The sequence below is a fragment of the Larus michahellis genome, chromosome 1, assembly GCF_964199755.1.
Source record: "Larus michahellis chromosome 1, bLarMic1.1, whole genome shotgun sequence".
Taxonomy (NCBI): Eukaryota; Metazoa; Chordata; class Aves; order Charadriiformes; family Laridae; genus Larus; species Larus michahellis.
Genome location: NC_133896.1, coordinates 121067964 through 121081958, shown reverse-complemented (window position 1 = coordinate 121081958; position 13995 = coordinate 121067964). Strand labels below are relative to the sequence as shown.

At 41.6% G+C, this 13995-nt stretch overlaps 1 protein-coding gene across 3 annotated transcripts in view; it reads right to left on the bottom strand.

Annotated features, from left to right (window-relative positions):
- Nucleotides 1-1205: 1205 nt before the first annotated feature.
- The window catches only part of IL10RB (interleukin 10 receptor subunit beta), a 13978-nt gene continuing 1188 nt past the window's right edge, over nucleotides 1206-13995 (bottom strand). Inside the window, exons 1-7 of one of the 3 annotated variants that reach the window (XM_074601101.1) lie at nucleotides 13615-13774; nucleotides 10927-11050; nucleotides 9711-9880; nucleotides 7367-7533; nucleotides 5569-5719; nucleotides 3855-4012; nucleotides 1206-1678 (exon numbers count right to left, since the gene is read on the bottom strand). In XM_074601101.1, the coding sequence (XP_074457202.1) occupies nucleotides 1466-1678; nucleotides 3855-4012; nucleotides 5569-5719; nucleotides 7367-7533; nucleotides 9711-9880; nucleotides 10927-11050; nucleotides 13615-13663 (1032 nt within the window). In that variant the 5' untranslated portion in view covers nucleotides 13664-13774 and the 3' untranslated portion in view covers nucleotides 1206-1465. Of the gene's footprint in view, nucleotides 1679-3854; nucleotides 4013-5568; nucleotides 5720-7366; nucleotides 7534-9710; nucleotides 9881-10926; nucleotides 11112-13614; nucleotides 13775-13995 lie in introns of those variants that run through there. The other 2 variants (XM_074601110.1, XM_074601092.1) reach the window with 2 other exon arrangements.

Genomic DNA, 13995 nt, shown 5'->3' with positions numbered 1-13995 from the left:
AAAAATATACAGAAGAAGCTGCTGCTGTGGAAGGAGGGATAAGGAAAACAGAGGGAGCAGAATTTTTACAGTGGAGAGGCATACCAGACATAGGACATGGGCCTTCATTAAGGACACCACTCACAGAGCAGCTTTGGCGAGAAGTGAAAAAAAGCACCAATGAAACAAAATGCCTTAAAAAAAACAAAATGAAAATGCTTCCCCATTTTTTCCATATTAAAGCAGAACATGATGAAAATTAAAAGCGCAGAAAAAACGTCTGCAGATTACGTGTAGCTGGGTGGTACAAAGAATCAATGCCTGTTCTTATGTTTTCTTCCTGCAACAGTTCCCAAGAAGTGAACATTTACGCATTAATTAGAAAACCTGAAAACCACAGCCAAAAATTTTGCAATACGCATATCAAGTTATGATTTACACACAACAGCCCCTGTGACAGGATTTAAATTTTAGCTCTCATTTTGATGTAGTAATACACACAAAAAAATTTGCGTCACTCACAACATTAGCAGACAGTGCAAAGGTCACGCTTTATGCCCCAATGTTGGTGTGGACTTAAACTTACATGCATGAACAGGGCTATGCTGGTGAGATTGTGTTATGTAGCATGGGAGTCATATCGACCTGGACTTACTTTTTTTTTGAATTAAGAATATGCATCAGTAGCTAAATCAAATGAACCTACCTTTTAACTCCCACTTTATCTGTGAAGTTTTCCACAGGCTTCAGTGGACTCTGGGTTAGGTGGGTAAAATTTAATTAGCCATGGAAACTGCAGGGCAGAGGCGCGGGGGACTGAGCAATATCTGAACATAGAGGGCGAACTAGCAGGGCACTGGTATGTTCCCATTATCCTTAGTGATGAAGTTATGAGTAACACCTGGCAACGCAAAACACCCTGAATATTTGTGTTTGGTTTATTCATACCAAGTTCATATCATCATAACAACTTTACAATTTTGCATCAGGTAAAAAAATATTCAATAGAAAGATTATGCTGCTAAGGAGATCCTTAAGAAATACACACAATTTCTCTTTAAAAAAAAATAAGTCAGATCAGTTCTTCCTTTACAAAGTATAATTTTCTTTTACAAACCTTATACAATATGCCATTTTGATTAGCTTTTGCAATAAATAGTTCATCAAAGTTAAATTAACCAGTGTGTATATATATATATATATATATGATATTTGCTTTTTAAATTAATGTCATAATACAGGTCCTAGGTATTGCTACAACTTAAGTGAGCCACGACAAACGGTGGCAAAAATTACATATAATTTAATTCTTCATTTACAGTCAAGTTTCTCGTACTTAAAAAAAAAAGTAATATAATTCTGTCAAAAGCCTGTGCACAGATCTTCGTACATGGATTTTTACTGTCTTAAGAATGCAGCAATAAGAAGATAAACTCAACAGCCCATTTGCTTTTCTGTCGGTCCGAGTGAAGTATGAGGAGTGCATTTAGGCCTTTTCTGAAGCTGGGACTATTCTTGAATCGGAATCTTCTTGTTCGGAGTCCTGAAGGTGCTCTGTTGTCTTGCTGGCCTCATCACCAGTCTCATCACTATGATTTTTGGGTTCTTCTGAAACAACAGTTAGCTTGTCATAAAAGAGATGCTCTTCTTGTGGGAGTGGAGAAAAAAGCTGTGAACCACTGGGAGGCTTGCTCAAAAACTGTGAAGGGAAGAGGAAATGCGAATTAGGCTGCACCAACCATATCATCCTGTTTGCTTAGAAATATGTTTTATATTGTTTCCCACACTTCAATTGGCTTTCTCAGTCCTTAGAAGTTGCAGAGTAGCGTCAACGTAATAACCCCAGGGGTTAGTGACTTCTTTGCAATATAAACTTTCTTAAAAAAATAAAATACCTACGTTTTGTTTGGAAACAATAACTAAAACCAGTGAGTTGTCTGTAGGTGAAGGAGTTCACAGAGAGATTTGTGAAACAGCTCTAAGAGATGTGAATTGTTTCCGCCACCTCAGAGAGCTGTCTGCTCAGACACTAAACAGTGGTGCTTTAAATGTCAACATAAACCATAACCATTTAGTCAAGAAAAGGAGAGGGAGGGAGATTTGCGGGGCTGTGCAGTTCAGTGAGAAAGATGACTTCATTTTAGTACCAAAATATCACAAATTCCTCCCACTCCCTGTTCTATTGATAAGATGGAACTGGCCTCAAGAATCAACACGGACTTCGCGGGATGTCATGACTGTATTTTGAATGTCAACACAAGACCAGCACACCTACTCAACACAGTACTAACATGTCAACCACTCTTTTTGGCAGCTGAAGTGGCAGTGCATTTTATTGGTATCCTCCTGGCTGGAGGAGTACAACTGCATTTTGTTCTTGTGACCTGACCCCTGCCTATTACTTTAGAGTGGCTCATTTCTTATATAAAATACACTATCAGGAGTCCTGTTCACTGTAATTACAAAAATAGATACTAACATTATTACTATTAGACCATTTTCTATCAAACTGTGATTTGAAATGTTCTGTCAGTAACCTGCAATCTCAAATGTTCATGTAGCGAAACCACTGCCTTTGATAAATGTCATTTTAGGTACGCATGGCCAACCTTTGATTACTGTGACTGACAAGCACAAAATGAAAATTCTCGCTTTCTTGTGAGAAGCCTGTGAGCAAAAAGAAATTTGACCACATCCTGTATTGATCAGAGCAATGCTGCCTTCCCAACAGCTGAGCTCCAGGTTCAGCAAACTACCGTGCGCTGAGCGTGTGCTCGGCTTAAAGCAGAAGACGATTGCCAACTCGGCTGCAGAGCCTTCGTCTGATGAACTCTGAGTCAAAAGGAAAGACCCAGAGAAACAGCAGGAAACTCAGAAGAGGTACAGGTTGCTAACTTCAGCGTGTTCAACACCCTGTATAGCCTTGTTTCTTGGAGGAGACTCTGATACAGCCTTTTTATGTTGCTATACGGGTAACAGAGTCAGTGGTATTCCCCAACAGCAATGGCTAACATTCCTTGCTCTCCTTCTACCTTGAATTTTCAGACTTCAAAACGTTCTTTACTTAAAACTCATTATTATATCTGTGAAAGAACTTTGTTTCAGGAGAACAAATGTGCAATTTTAAGTCTAAAATGAGATAGGGGAGACATATCTCAGTTGTTCGCTATCTAAAAAGAGGAACAGAAAGGTAACACCTGTTATTCTCTTGCTTTAAAGTGAAAGAAAACATCCTGTTTCCAAGCCATATAAAGCTTCATATTACAAAGTATGCAGTTGCTATGTTGCTTGTCTATGCCAAGTTTTAAAATTGGTTTTATCTTTTAAATGTTTTGGACCATTCTGGGTACAACAGTTCAAAATGACAGTATTTTAGAGTTTATTATACATCCGTATACTTCAAAAGGAAGTCTAATTTCACGGCTTCTTACTTATGTCTATGCAGCGCCACAGAACTTTATGAAAATACTGAGGTAACTTTCATGCAAAATTTATGACCTATAATGCCAGAAATTAAATATTAAATGAACTAACTTCCACTACCTTTCTCATGCTGAAAAGTACCTTTCCTTTGTCAGCTTTTTCCAAAGTTCACGACTTCAGCATTTATGCTTGTTTGAATGGCTTTTTGTGTTTGGCAGAAGAGTGAGTTTTACCATACACAACAACTATACCACAACAGATAACCAACGTGGCTTCTTATAATCTGTAACCCCCTCAGAACAGTCTGCGCTTTACAGATGGCTAACAATCAGGTGCCAATGAAAGAAGGCAAAAATAAAAGCAGCTCTAAAGGTTTTGGCACAGAAAGCCTTTGAAAAGCAGGCGGTTCTACTGCAAAGGCAGATTTTAATTGTATTATGTAGAAAACAAACCTCTTTCAAGTGTTGTGGGAAAATATATGAAGGGCAGAAAACATGTTTTGTGAGTCGATACAGATACAAAAAGGAAAAGAAACAAACAGGAACAGATATTACAACGACCAACATTGATCCTATAAGAACGGTCACAATTAACCACACGGGCGTTACACCTGCAAGAGACCAGAAAAAAAAATGAATTAAAACTGTGATCATTAATTTTGGAATAGATTATTTTCAAATTATCACTTTCTCTATGGAATTTGAAAAAAACACCAAAAAACCACAAAACTATTACAAAATTGTAACTGCTAACATACGTCTTTGTTTCCAGATGCAAAACACCTCTTAGCTTCTAAATTTTTAGTCTGAATAGGCTGAGGAAGTTCTCAATAAAATATGCTTATAAGCCATCATATTTAGAAATCTACAGTTACACGTATCAGTGATTTTACATGCTATACTAGGCAAACGATTAAAGGACAAAAGGCCAACAGAACCATCCACAAGGTGATATAACGTAAAGATCTATTGTACACTTTGGTGTTTCAGGAATGTAGGAGCTGACACATAACACTACCAGAGTATAGGCTTCCACTTTTCTCTTACAGAAATCTGTAAAAATGGCAGCAAAGGCAAGACAGCAGGGGGCAAAAGTATGTAAAATTCTAAACTACTGAACCTTTAAAAAAATTATGTCATGCACTGGGATTTCACAAGAGGCAATGGGAACGGAGATGTATCCATACATCACTGTATAGATGTTTTAAACTAACCTATGCTTGCTACGCACTGTTCTAGGCATGAACTAACAAGCAAACCCAGCACCAAAACCCACCTGTAATTCAACTGCAGTGCACGCAGATAATACTCATGTAGGAAAAAATACAGGAGGAAACATTTTATGAGGAAAACCATAAGAAACAGGTTAGTTCAGTAGCTTCCCCAGGCTTCCCCCAGGTGGCTTCCTCATTAACATGTCTCTGCCTCTGATTTCCACTCGTTCTCTGAGGGCGTAAGTTAGCTGAAATACACATTATGCCTGTGAAAAAGACAGTATCTAGGACCCCATACTTTCTTTTAACTATGGACATGAAGCTCCCCGCTAAGACGACAGGATCAGACCACGTGGCAGTTGTTGTTGGACTCCACAGATAGTGACTGAGGTGGCATCGCTGGGAGGGAAAGCGCTTTTGGTACTAACTGCTTTCAAAATGAGAAGGAAACTATCTGAACAAAATATGTGTTTATGTTATTAATTAGTAACTGCTGTGTTTCACAGAGAAAGAGCATCATGGCTGAGCCTCGTGACAGACGCTGGCAATATCGCCACAGACGAAGCAGGCTGCAACACAGGGTCCAATTCCTTTCTCAGTTACAAATACATGGAACAAAGGCTCCCACGGGATAATGAATACAGCTGATGGTAAAAGAAATTCAGATGCCCAGTGTGCTCAGTGAAGAGCCTATGCTCCACTTAACTCCGAGTATGAGGAAGCAGAGGCCTCTGCAGCGAAGGAAAGCATCGAGCCATCAGTGCCATATTGCTTATAGTTTTCACTTCATTTCCAACTCCTTTGCTCCAAAGGTAACCACCACACAGTACTAAAGTAACAAACACATCAATTTTTGGAAGGTTTACACACTACATGGATTTTCACTTTGAATGGCTTTGCACATTTCCCAGTTCCCTCGGGTGCATGTCCCATTCTGATGCACCAGGTATTACCGTTGTGGGTTGTCTGCTCACAAAGCTCTTCGCTCAGTTTCCCTGCTTTGTTCCACTCGGGGATAACTGCTTGCACTTGAATGCAATATATTGTCCACGGCTCCAACTGAGATAATACTTCAGAGTTATGTTTACTATCTACGTGAGTCACCTAATAACAGAGAAGAATACAAAAAAATTTGAAAAGCACAAGTCCAGTGAATGGACTAGTTAAGTAATTAAAATTACCTTTAGCAGGACAAATCCTAGCAGTTATAGCCGCTACGCAAATAAGGGTTTTAAAGGCAGAATGGAATGTGCTGCCTGTGTCACATAACTGATAACTCTACTTGGATTTCACCTACGGTTAGAGCATGAGACCATTCACACCACTGACTTTCTGGCTGCTTCTAGAGGCATTAATGAAGTTTTAGGCTAAAGGTAAGCGATAAATGAGATCCGCTTGCAGAGAGAACTAATGAGATTAACTAAGAGTACTGTCACAGGCAAAGATAATTTGAGACAGAGCAAGTAGGATGGATGATCTAGACAAAAAACCCCACCAAACAGAGAAAGAAAAAGGCTTGTGGAAGCTATTACTAGGTGACTGACAGCAAACGCAGCTTGCTGTTTAGAGGCATGATTCGTTATGGCCCTGTAACTATATGGTCCCTGCAGAGTATAGGAATCCCTACAACACACCCCATTATGTAGCGACAAATTCTTTCTCAGGGGTGAGAAGACTCTGTAGCTAGGTTTCAACATTTTGAGCAAGTATCCACTTCAAAAAACAACCTATTAAGTTACATAGTCTATGCCTTTCGCTTCTTTGACACCAATGGAAATTTCCCAGACTTCTGCTCTGAAGCGTTACAAGCACAGATGCTACCTGAAGTTCCCGCTTTCTCTACTGATCTGCCTAAGTTTGCATCCTGTATGCAGAAATACCTTAATTTTTTGTAGTTTGGGAATTGAAAACCAGTCTGTTTTTTGGGAAATGATGAACCCTCATTTTCTGGAATTGAATGCCAAAGAATTTTGCAAGGTAACAAATACAAATCAGAATTATACGCAGTGGAGTTCTATTATATGAAAATTGTACTGATGTACAAAGCAGTAGTTATACTATGACTGATATCTTCCGGCAAAGGGATTCCTTTTTTCCTGTAATAGAACTCAAGATCCTATAAATAATATATTATTTATGATCTTTCTCCTCACATATTGTACAGAGAAGTCTTTTGAGCTGAGCAACACATCTGTCTGTGGAAGGGGCCGTCCATGAGAGGAAGAAAGCGAATTACAACCGCTAGAAATTGAAGAGGTGAAGGTGCCCCCAGTTAACATAAAGCCTCACCGATGGTGGTGTGCAAAGCCCAAAGTCCCACAAAGAACACAAATATTTGAGCAACATCAGATTTGAATCGAAGTCAGCTGATCGTCAGGATCGCAGATACCGCTTATGTTGCGGCTTCTAAGTTTACCCTTGCTTGTATATGTGAAATACAGAGATTTGGTGGGGAAGACTGCACCGCAAATGAACTCATCGCTAAACTGAGGGAATAAACTCTCATAATGTAGCAGTTATTTCTAATTATGGAAAGAGTAAATTATACCCATACTACTGTTTAACTACACAGCTATCTGCCATTTGCTCTGAATGCCAGTTGTGATGACTAGACTTTATTACATTGTAATTAGTAGAGATATATTTTTATTTCAGTACTGTTAGCTTTCAGAACTTCATCAGTATGGTATTTTACCACGAAAAACATATATCAAAGTCATGGAGTCACAACATCCAGGAAGCAGAAGTTACCTCTTTATTGCTGTCTTTTTTCCAGTACAGTATTCTGTAATTCCATGAGCCGTAATACTGCTTTAGAGACCACTTGTCATGTTCATGTTCAGTAAAAGGGCCTATGAAATCCACATGTAGGGACCCAGAGTCTGACTTCACTTTTACATCAGGTGGCCCAATGACTGCTATATATTGGAACGGTGGAAGAGAAGAAAGAACAGAATTCAGTTTCACGTTGTTTTTCATTTGACGTTTTTAGACGACCTCTGACAGTTCACACTTTAAATAAATTTACCTATTAGAAGAAAGTAATTTCCTTTCATGGGTCAGGCATAAATAAATCCTTTCCTTACAGAACTGGTCTTGAAAGGGTTTTATTTTTGCAGTTAAACATCAGATATTTTTGTAGACTACTTTTCCCATACACTAAATTAACTCAGTTCTCTTTTGCCAGCTGTGGTGACTCCTGGGAGAGGAAGGACTATTTCTATAGGTTATTACTCACTTCTCTTTCTGGATCAAGCTGTTGAAACACATGTCTTTTCTGAGGAGACCCTCTAGTGAAGTGTTTTAACGTTTCTTTCATTGTGATAACTTTGGAAAACTGACATGTTCGAATTATTTCTTCATGTCTTAAAGATTGAATATTATATTATCCTATTTTGAAAATGGCATGTCCTTATGTTCTCGTGCCACTACCTAAATTAATTCATGCGTAGCTTACCTATCAACTACATCGTGTCTGCAATGAGCTCTCCATTAGTCTCCTGTAATTCCAACTAACAACTCTGCCTTGGCTGCCTCTACTAAAGCTCTGCCTGGCTACAGCCACACTATCAAGTGTCTAAGAAAGGAAGAGCTCAATATACAGACAATTTTGCATTCCTCTATAAACTTGTGTTTCCTTAATCAAAAATTAAAAAAAAAAAAAAAAAATCTGCTTGCTGGACCATGCATTCATGTAATGCTCAGGAATATGCTCTTGAACTTATGAAAAATAACGTGAGGAGAGCTTTGTTTACTCTGGGTTTCTTAGGCTATTCCTCCAATACAGTGAGAAATTTCTTACAAAAGCACTGGCAGAAATAATAACACAGAAAGGAACATCAGCTATTTTTATCACTATGCCCTGCTCCAATCAGCTATGACAACATTAAAAATCCTCATGTCCTCCTCAGAGATTTGGACAGTACTCCCAGGTCTTTCTCTCCGGGTAGTTTTATATGCAGGTTTTCTCAGTTCAGAAATAAGCTGCCTTTCCAAAACCAAGCCTATTCTGAAGGCCACACGCTCTTTCAAATATATGTCAAACTACAACTCTGTTAATGATTTACACGTTTGCTCTCTGCTCTCAAAATCCATCCATACTTTTTGTATTGCACTTTCTTTTGACTGTAATTTATACTTGCTATGTTGTATTGATTTTTTTTTTCTGTACTATGTTTCAGTGCTTCTGTTCTAGGCAGATTAAATTATGTCAACATGCTTTTGGAGACAGATAACCAATAAAAATATTTTGAAAAACAAGGCTGTTAACTGTAAAATTGCACTCTGAAATCCAAGGAACAGAATGACGAAATTCAAGAAGGTAGAACGAGAAAGAAAAGGATTTTTAAAAGCTTTTCCTCAAAAATGAGGTGTAACAGAAGCTTCCTGCATGGTTTTGTATTAACAGCTGTGAGGAGGAAAAAGCCTTGGGTAACATTAACTACCTAATCTAAAATAATGTGACTTTTGCTAATGAGTGGAGTAAGAATATACAAAAACAAAGGACTCTCATTGGTAAAAAACACTCCCTCATTCCCAAGCTCAGGTGACAGCGATACGATTAACATCTCTGTTGTACATCCAATGCAAGGCAATGTCCAAATTATCTCTCACAAAGACTGCCAAGCTTCACTAACAGAACAGCAATATTGTACAATGAAGATTTCTGAACTAAAATTAATGTTTCTCTGTGAAACCAATTGAAAAATAAACCCAAAGCTTTTTGCTCGACACACCAATGAATCAGAAAGTAACTGAACTTATTTAGATATACAGAAAGTCTGAATCCTTGAAGAAAAGCTCTTCCTGGCTGAAAATAAATGATCCTTATTTTAAGGGAAAAATATACAATTTTTGAAAATATCCTCAAATGATATTTCAAGTATCTAACATCTAAATATAACAGGAAATCGACTATGCTTTCTGACAGCAATTTCTGCTACCAAAAATGGAAGTGCTACAACTAGGATTTTAAAGTTCAATGTAATTAAATTTAAAAATGATCTGCATGCTACAGCTTTTCTTATGGAGCAAAATTGTAAAGGTGCATTAACAGCAGACAATATTTTTTGTGGAAGATAGGAAAAAGGCTTACTGTCATGCATGGGCTTGAAAGGGACAGATTCCCAGTCTGAATGGTTATTTTCTGACTCCGCTCTGACCTGTAAAATGTAGTCTCCATACACAGACAGAAAAGAGACATCGCACTCTGTGAGTCTCAAGTTTGTGCTCACATTTGTATACGTGCTTCCAGGTAAAGTAATGCTGTATGGAAGAGAAACAAAATGTTTACAATGTGTAAATTACAACTAACTGAATGTCTTTCCTCTCAACTAACTGGAAAAGTGGCATACCTGTCTGTTAATACAACCAATTAGGGCTCACAAACAAAAAAAATTAGATCCAGTGTATAAGAAACGTCATTAGTAGTGTGTACGCACACAGTAGAGCATTTTATGTGCATCTATAAATCTGTGATAAAGTTTAGATTAAAACTATGGTTCAGCAAATAGATGCCCTTTTCTTGACAGTGCTTAACAAAACTTGATTCAACACACAGCAGTTATTAGACAAGTCTGCAAATATTAAGCCAATATTATTATGTATGGCTTTGCTGTCTAACTCGGACTTTACGCATATATGGAAAAGCCAGAGAAAACAGAGTCTGAAAACTGACTGGGAACTGGATAATACATGACATTCTTTCTGTTTTGCATCAAGGGCCCTCCTAGGAACATAGTGATCAACAGGTAATTGCTACCAGAACCCAGAAAAATCTTCTTTTGACTTAAGATGTCCCTTACCCTCGGTTTGGACATTTCTCAACCCACCAAAACTGACAAAAGGAGACCTCAGAAAACGCATCCTGAGTTTAAGGCACTGAGGGACGAGCCACCTGCCTGCAGCTCATGGAGCGTTTCCACTAAGGGCACAGGCAAGCTGGCTGGCTGCATTGGTGGCAGAGCACAAAATGCTGCTGGAGTGAAAGATGAAATAAGATCCTAACGCTTAGCAGGACTAAGCCTCCTGAATTGCAGGTAACAGCTGCATGATAGAGAAAAACCACACACAGAGCTAATAACAGCCGGCGTTAAAATATTTCTCGTTCCAAAAAACCATAGGTACCAAGCTGCCCTGGGTGTGAAATGTGTAGAAAATGCCTCTGCCCTGTTATTTAGCTCAGAAGATAAGCTTCTCACAAGTTAAAAGAAAGGGAGAGCTGCTGATGTTCCTATAAAAAGGGAAACAAATCACAAACACACACAGCTGTAAAGCATAAAGAAAACAAAGCACAACTCCCCCAGACTTACCTCTTAGATTGGACAGTGTAACTTACATTCCCTTCGTGAAACTCAGGTGCATCCCACCGTAAAAAGCTACGAAGATTAACTGAAGTAATTCTTACGTTTTGGGGTTTTGGCATTATTCCGGATACTGTGGGAGCAATCAAAACCAAACATTTTAGTACGTGTTCCTCCAGCGACTTTTCAGTCATCCAAAATTTAAATACAGCCTTCTTTCTCTTCCTTGCCTCAGACACGTTTTTTAAAAACAGATTTTAATATAATTAATTTAAATCCTGATGCCTATTGTTCCTTCTGAGCTTATGCAACAAAAACAAATGAGCCAGCATCAATGATTTCCAGTAAGGACAGTCTTTATGATATCATCGTCTATTATGCATGACTGACTTGTCAAGACTTAGGGCCCATGAAGCTCCAAGCATGAACTCTCACTGAAACTATCAAAATCAAATTTTTCAAAGCGGTGCTCCAGTAGCACTATGGAAACAACACCGGTGTGTAGAGTGATTTGTTGGGGTTTTTTCTGAAGAGGAACACAAACAGTCTTTCTACATAGACCTGGGTATAAGACTGAAATAATTTAAAAAATATCCACCGTAAGCATGTTTATATCATCACTGCATGGATTAGCATTGCCATTTAAAATGCTTTACTCATTCTGTTATTAAAGCACCCTTTTGCAAAACAGAGATAAACAAGAAGTACCTTCAAAGACAAGAGAGCTACTAAATATACCATACAAACATATCATTAATTGCCACTCTTCACAAGTGACGAAAACAGGATCTTTTGCTTTATTGGAACTAAAAAGAGGAAACCCTGACTTAGCATTGATGAACAGTCCATTACTATTATGATTTATTTATTTTAAAATAATTGTCAGTACTGAAACTAAAACTGAAAATATTTTGCCCCATTTTGCATTGATCGGGTCTGTTGCAAAACAAACCCTGTCAGACCAGGTTAGTGCTTAAAGTGTCATGGGAGTAAAACCTAATGACAGATCTTCCAAGAAAAAAACCAAATAACCTATTTTATATGTCTATAGTTGATGCAGAAATACATTAAATGAATGTGTCAGTTACCCATCTTTAGCAGATAAGAGTTTTAAATCTAAAACCTGCTTAAATAAAACCCATTTCCCTGACTCAATTCCTACAATGTTACCCTCGCACCCAAAAAATAAACTCAGACGCACTTGGCCAGACTGAATTCTGCCCAAACTGCTCTAGGTTAACCTGCTTGGGCAGCGGGGTTGGACCAGATGATCTCCAAAGGTCCCCTCCAACCCCCTATCATTCTGTGATTCACATTGGAAAAGTTGAAGTTGCTTGCTCCCTTGCTCCCAGACCTCCTTGGGAGACGCCATCCCTGTGTGGACGTGCCCACACCAGCACCCACCTCGGGCACTCGCCTTCAGAGATCTCTGCATAGGCACACGCTATGGCCCGTTGCAAGCACCTCTGGCTTCCTGCTCCCGCACCTTCTCCTACCTGCAAAATCCCAGGTATGCAGAATGCTAAGGAAGACGGGCACAGGTAACAGACAGCGTGAACACACAGCTGAAAAAAGATCTGGCTAGTACAAGGCATCTGATTTCTCCTCTCCTGCACAATGTGGTCCTTGCTACAAGGACCCTCTCTAGGGCGCTGCGTGCGCTTTGAGGAAGCTCCCTCCAAAGGTTTGAGGTAGGCTTGTAAATTCCCAGTAAAAAGCATGATGCCTTTCAAGGCTCGCTTCCCCGACAGGGTTTTCTACTATGAAAAGCCTCAAGGTTAAGTTTTTTTATTCCGCACCCAAAGAGATCACAGAATGGTTCGGGTTAGAAGGGACCTTAAAGATCATCTAGTTCCAACACCCTGCCCTGGGCAGGGACACCTCCCACTAGACCAGGTCCCTCAAAGCCCCATCCAGCCTGGCCTTGAACACCTCCAGGGATGGGGCAGCCACAACTTCTCTGGGCAACCTGTTCCAGTGTCTTGCAGTAGACAATTTCTTCCTAATATCGCACCTAAATCTCCTGATGAGAAAATTAATTCTGTGGGGTTTGTACTTTGTAAAGGAAAGGTTCGTATACACCTCAAATTTCCAAGACTTCTACGGCCTGTTTGGGGAAAAGTATGGCCCGGGCCAGTTTCGGTGGCCATGGTGGCTGCTCCCCGAGCGCTCGCCCGGTCTCGGTGTGCCCGGAGCAGCGGCATCAGCTCCTTTGCCGGCGCTGCTACACCCGCGCTCCCACCGCCCACGTCGGGGCGGGGGCTGCGCTGCCTGGCAGAGGGCGGTTCCACTCCCACGCCAAGGTTTCGTCGCTGGGACTTGCGCAAGAGTCCACAACCGCCAGGGAGAGATGCAGTTTCCCAGCACAGCTAAAGTCTTCCGGAAGACAAAACCAAAACCCGCGTGGGCGGCGGGAGCCGGGCCCCCGCCGGCGGAGCATCCCGCCGCCGCTCCCCCAGCCAAGGCAAAGGGGGGCGGGCGGGCGACAGCCCCGTCCCCCGCTCAGCCCCTCACGGCAGCGGTGCCCCCCGCCGAGCCGCCGCCGGCTCTTTTGCGGCCCCGCCAGCGGCGGCCGCCGGGCTCCCGGGGCAGCGCGGCCCCGGAGAGCGAAGCCGGCCGCTTCCAGCGACCCTCGCTCCCGCCGCCGGACGACCCCTCGCCCGCGCCTCCCCCCCGCCAAGCCTGGGGCGGACTCACCGCAGAGCAGGAGGCAGCTGGAGAAGACGCACCGGAGGGCGGCGGCCATGGCGGCTCCCGGTGCGGGCCTCCCTCAGCAGCGGAGGACCCGGCGCCGCCGCTCCATGGCACCGCGCGCTGCCTTCCCGGGGCCGCCCCGAAACCCTTCCGCCTTCCCGCGGCGGGGCGGGGCGCGCGCACGGCGCCCGCCCGGGGCTGCGGGGCTTCCCCCCTCGGAGAATGGCCTGAACGTCGCCCGCGGCCCCTGCGGGCTCGCCCCGGCTCTGTCTAGCCTCCCCCGTTCGCCACGGCCGCGCTCCCCTCGCCAGGAGGAGCATAGCCGGCACCTGAACCTTCCCCGCCGGTCTGGAGAGCCGTTCAGCCCTGCTGTGTTTTAAAACG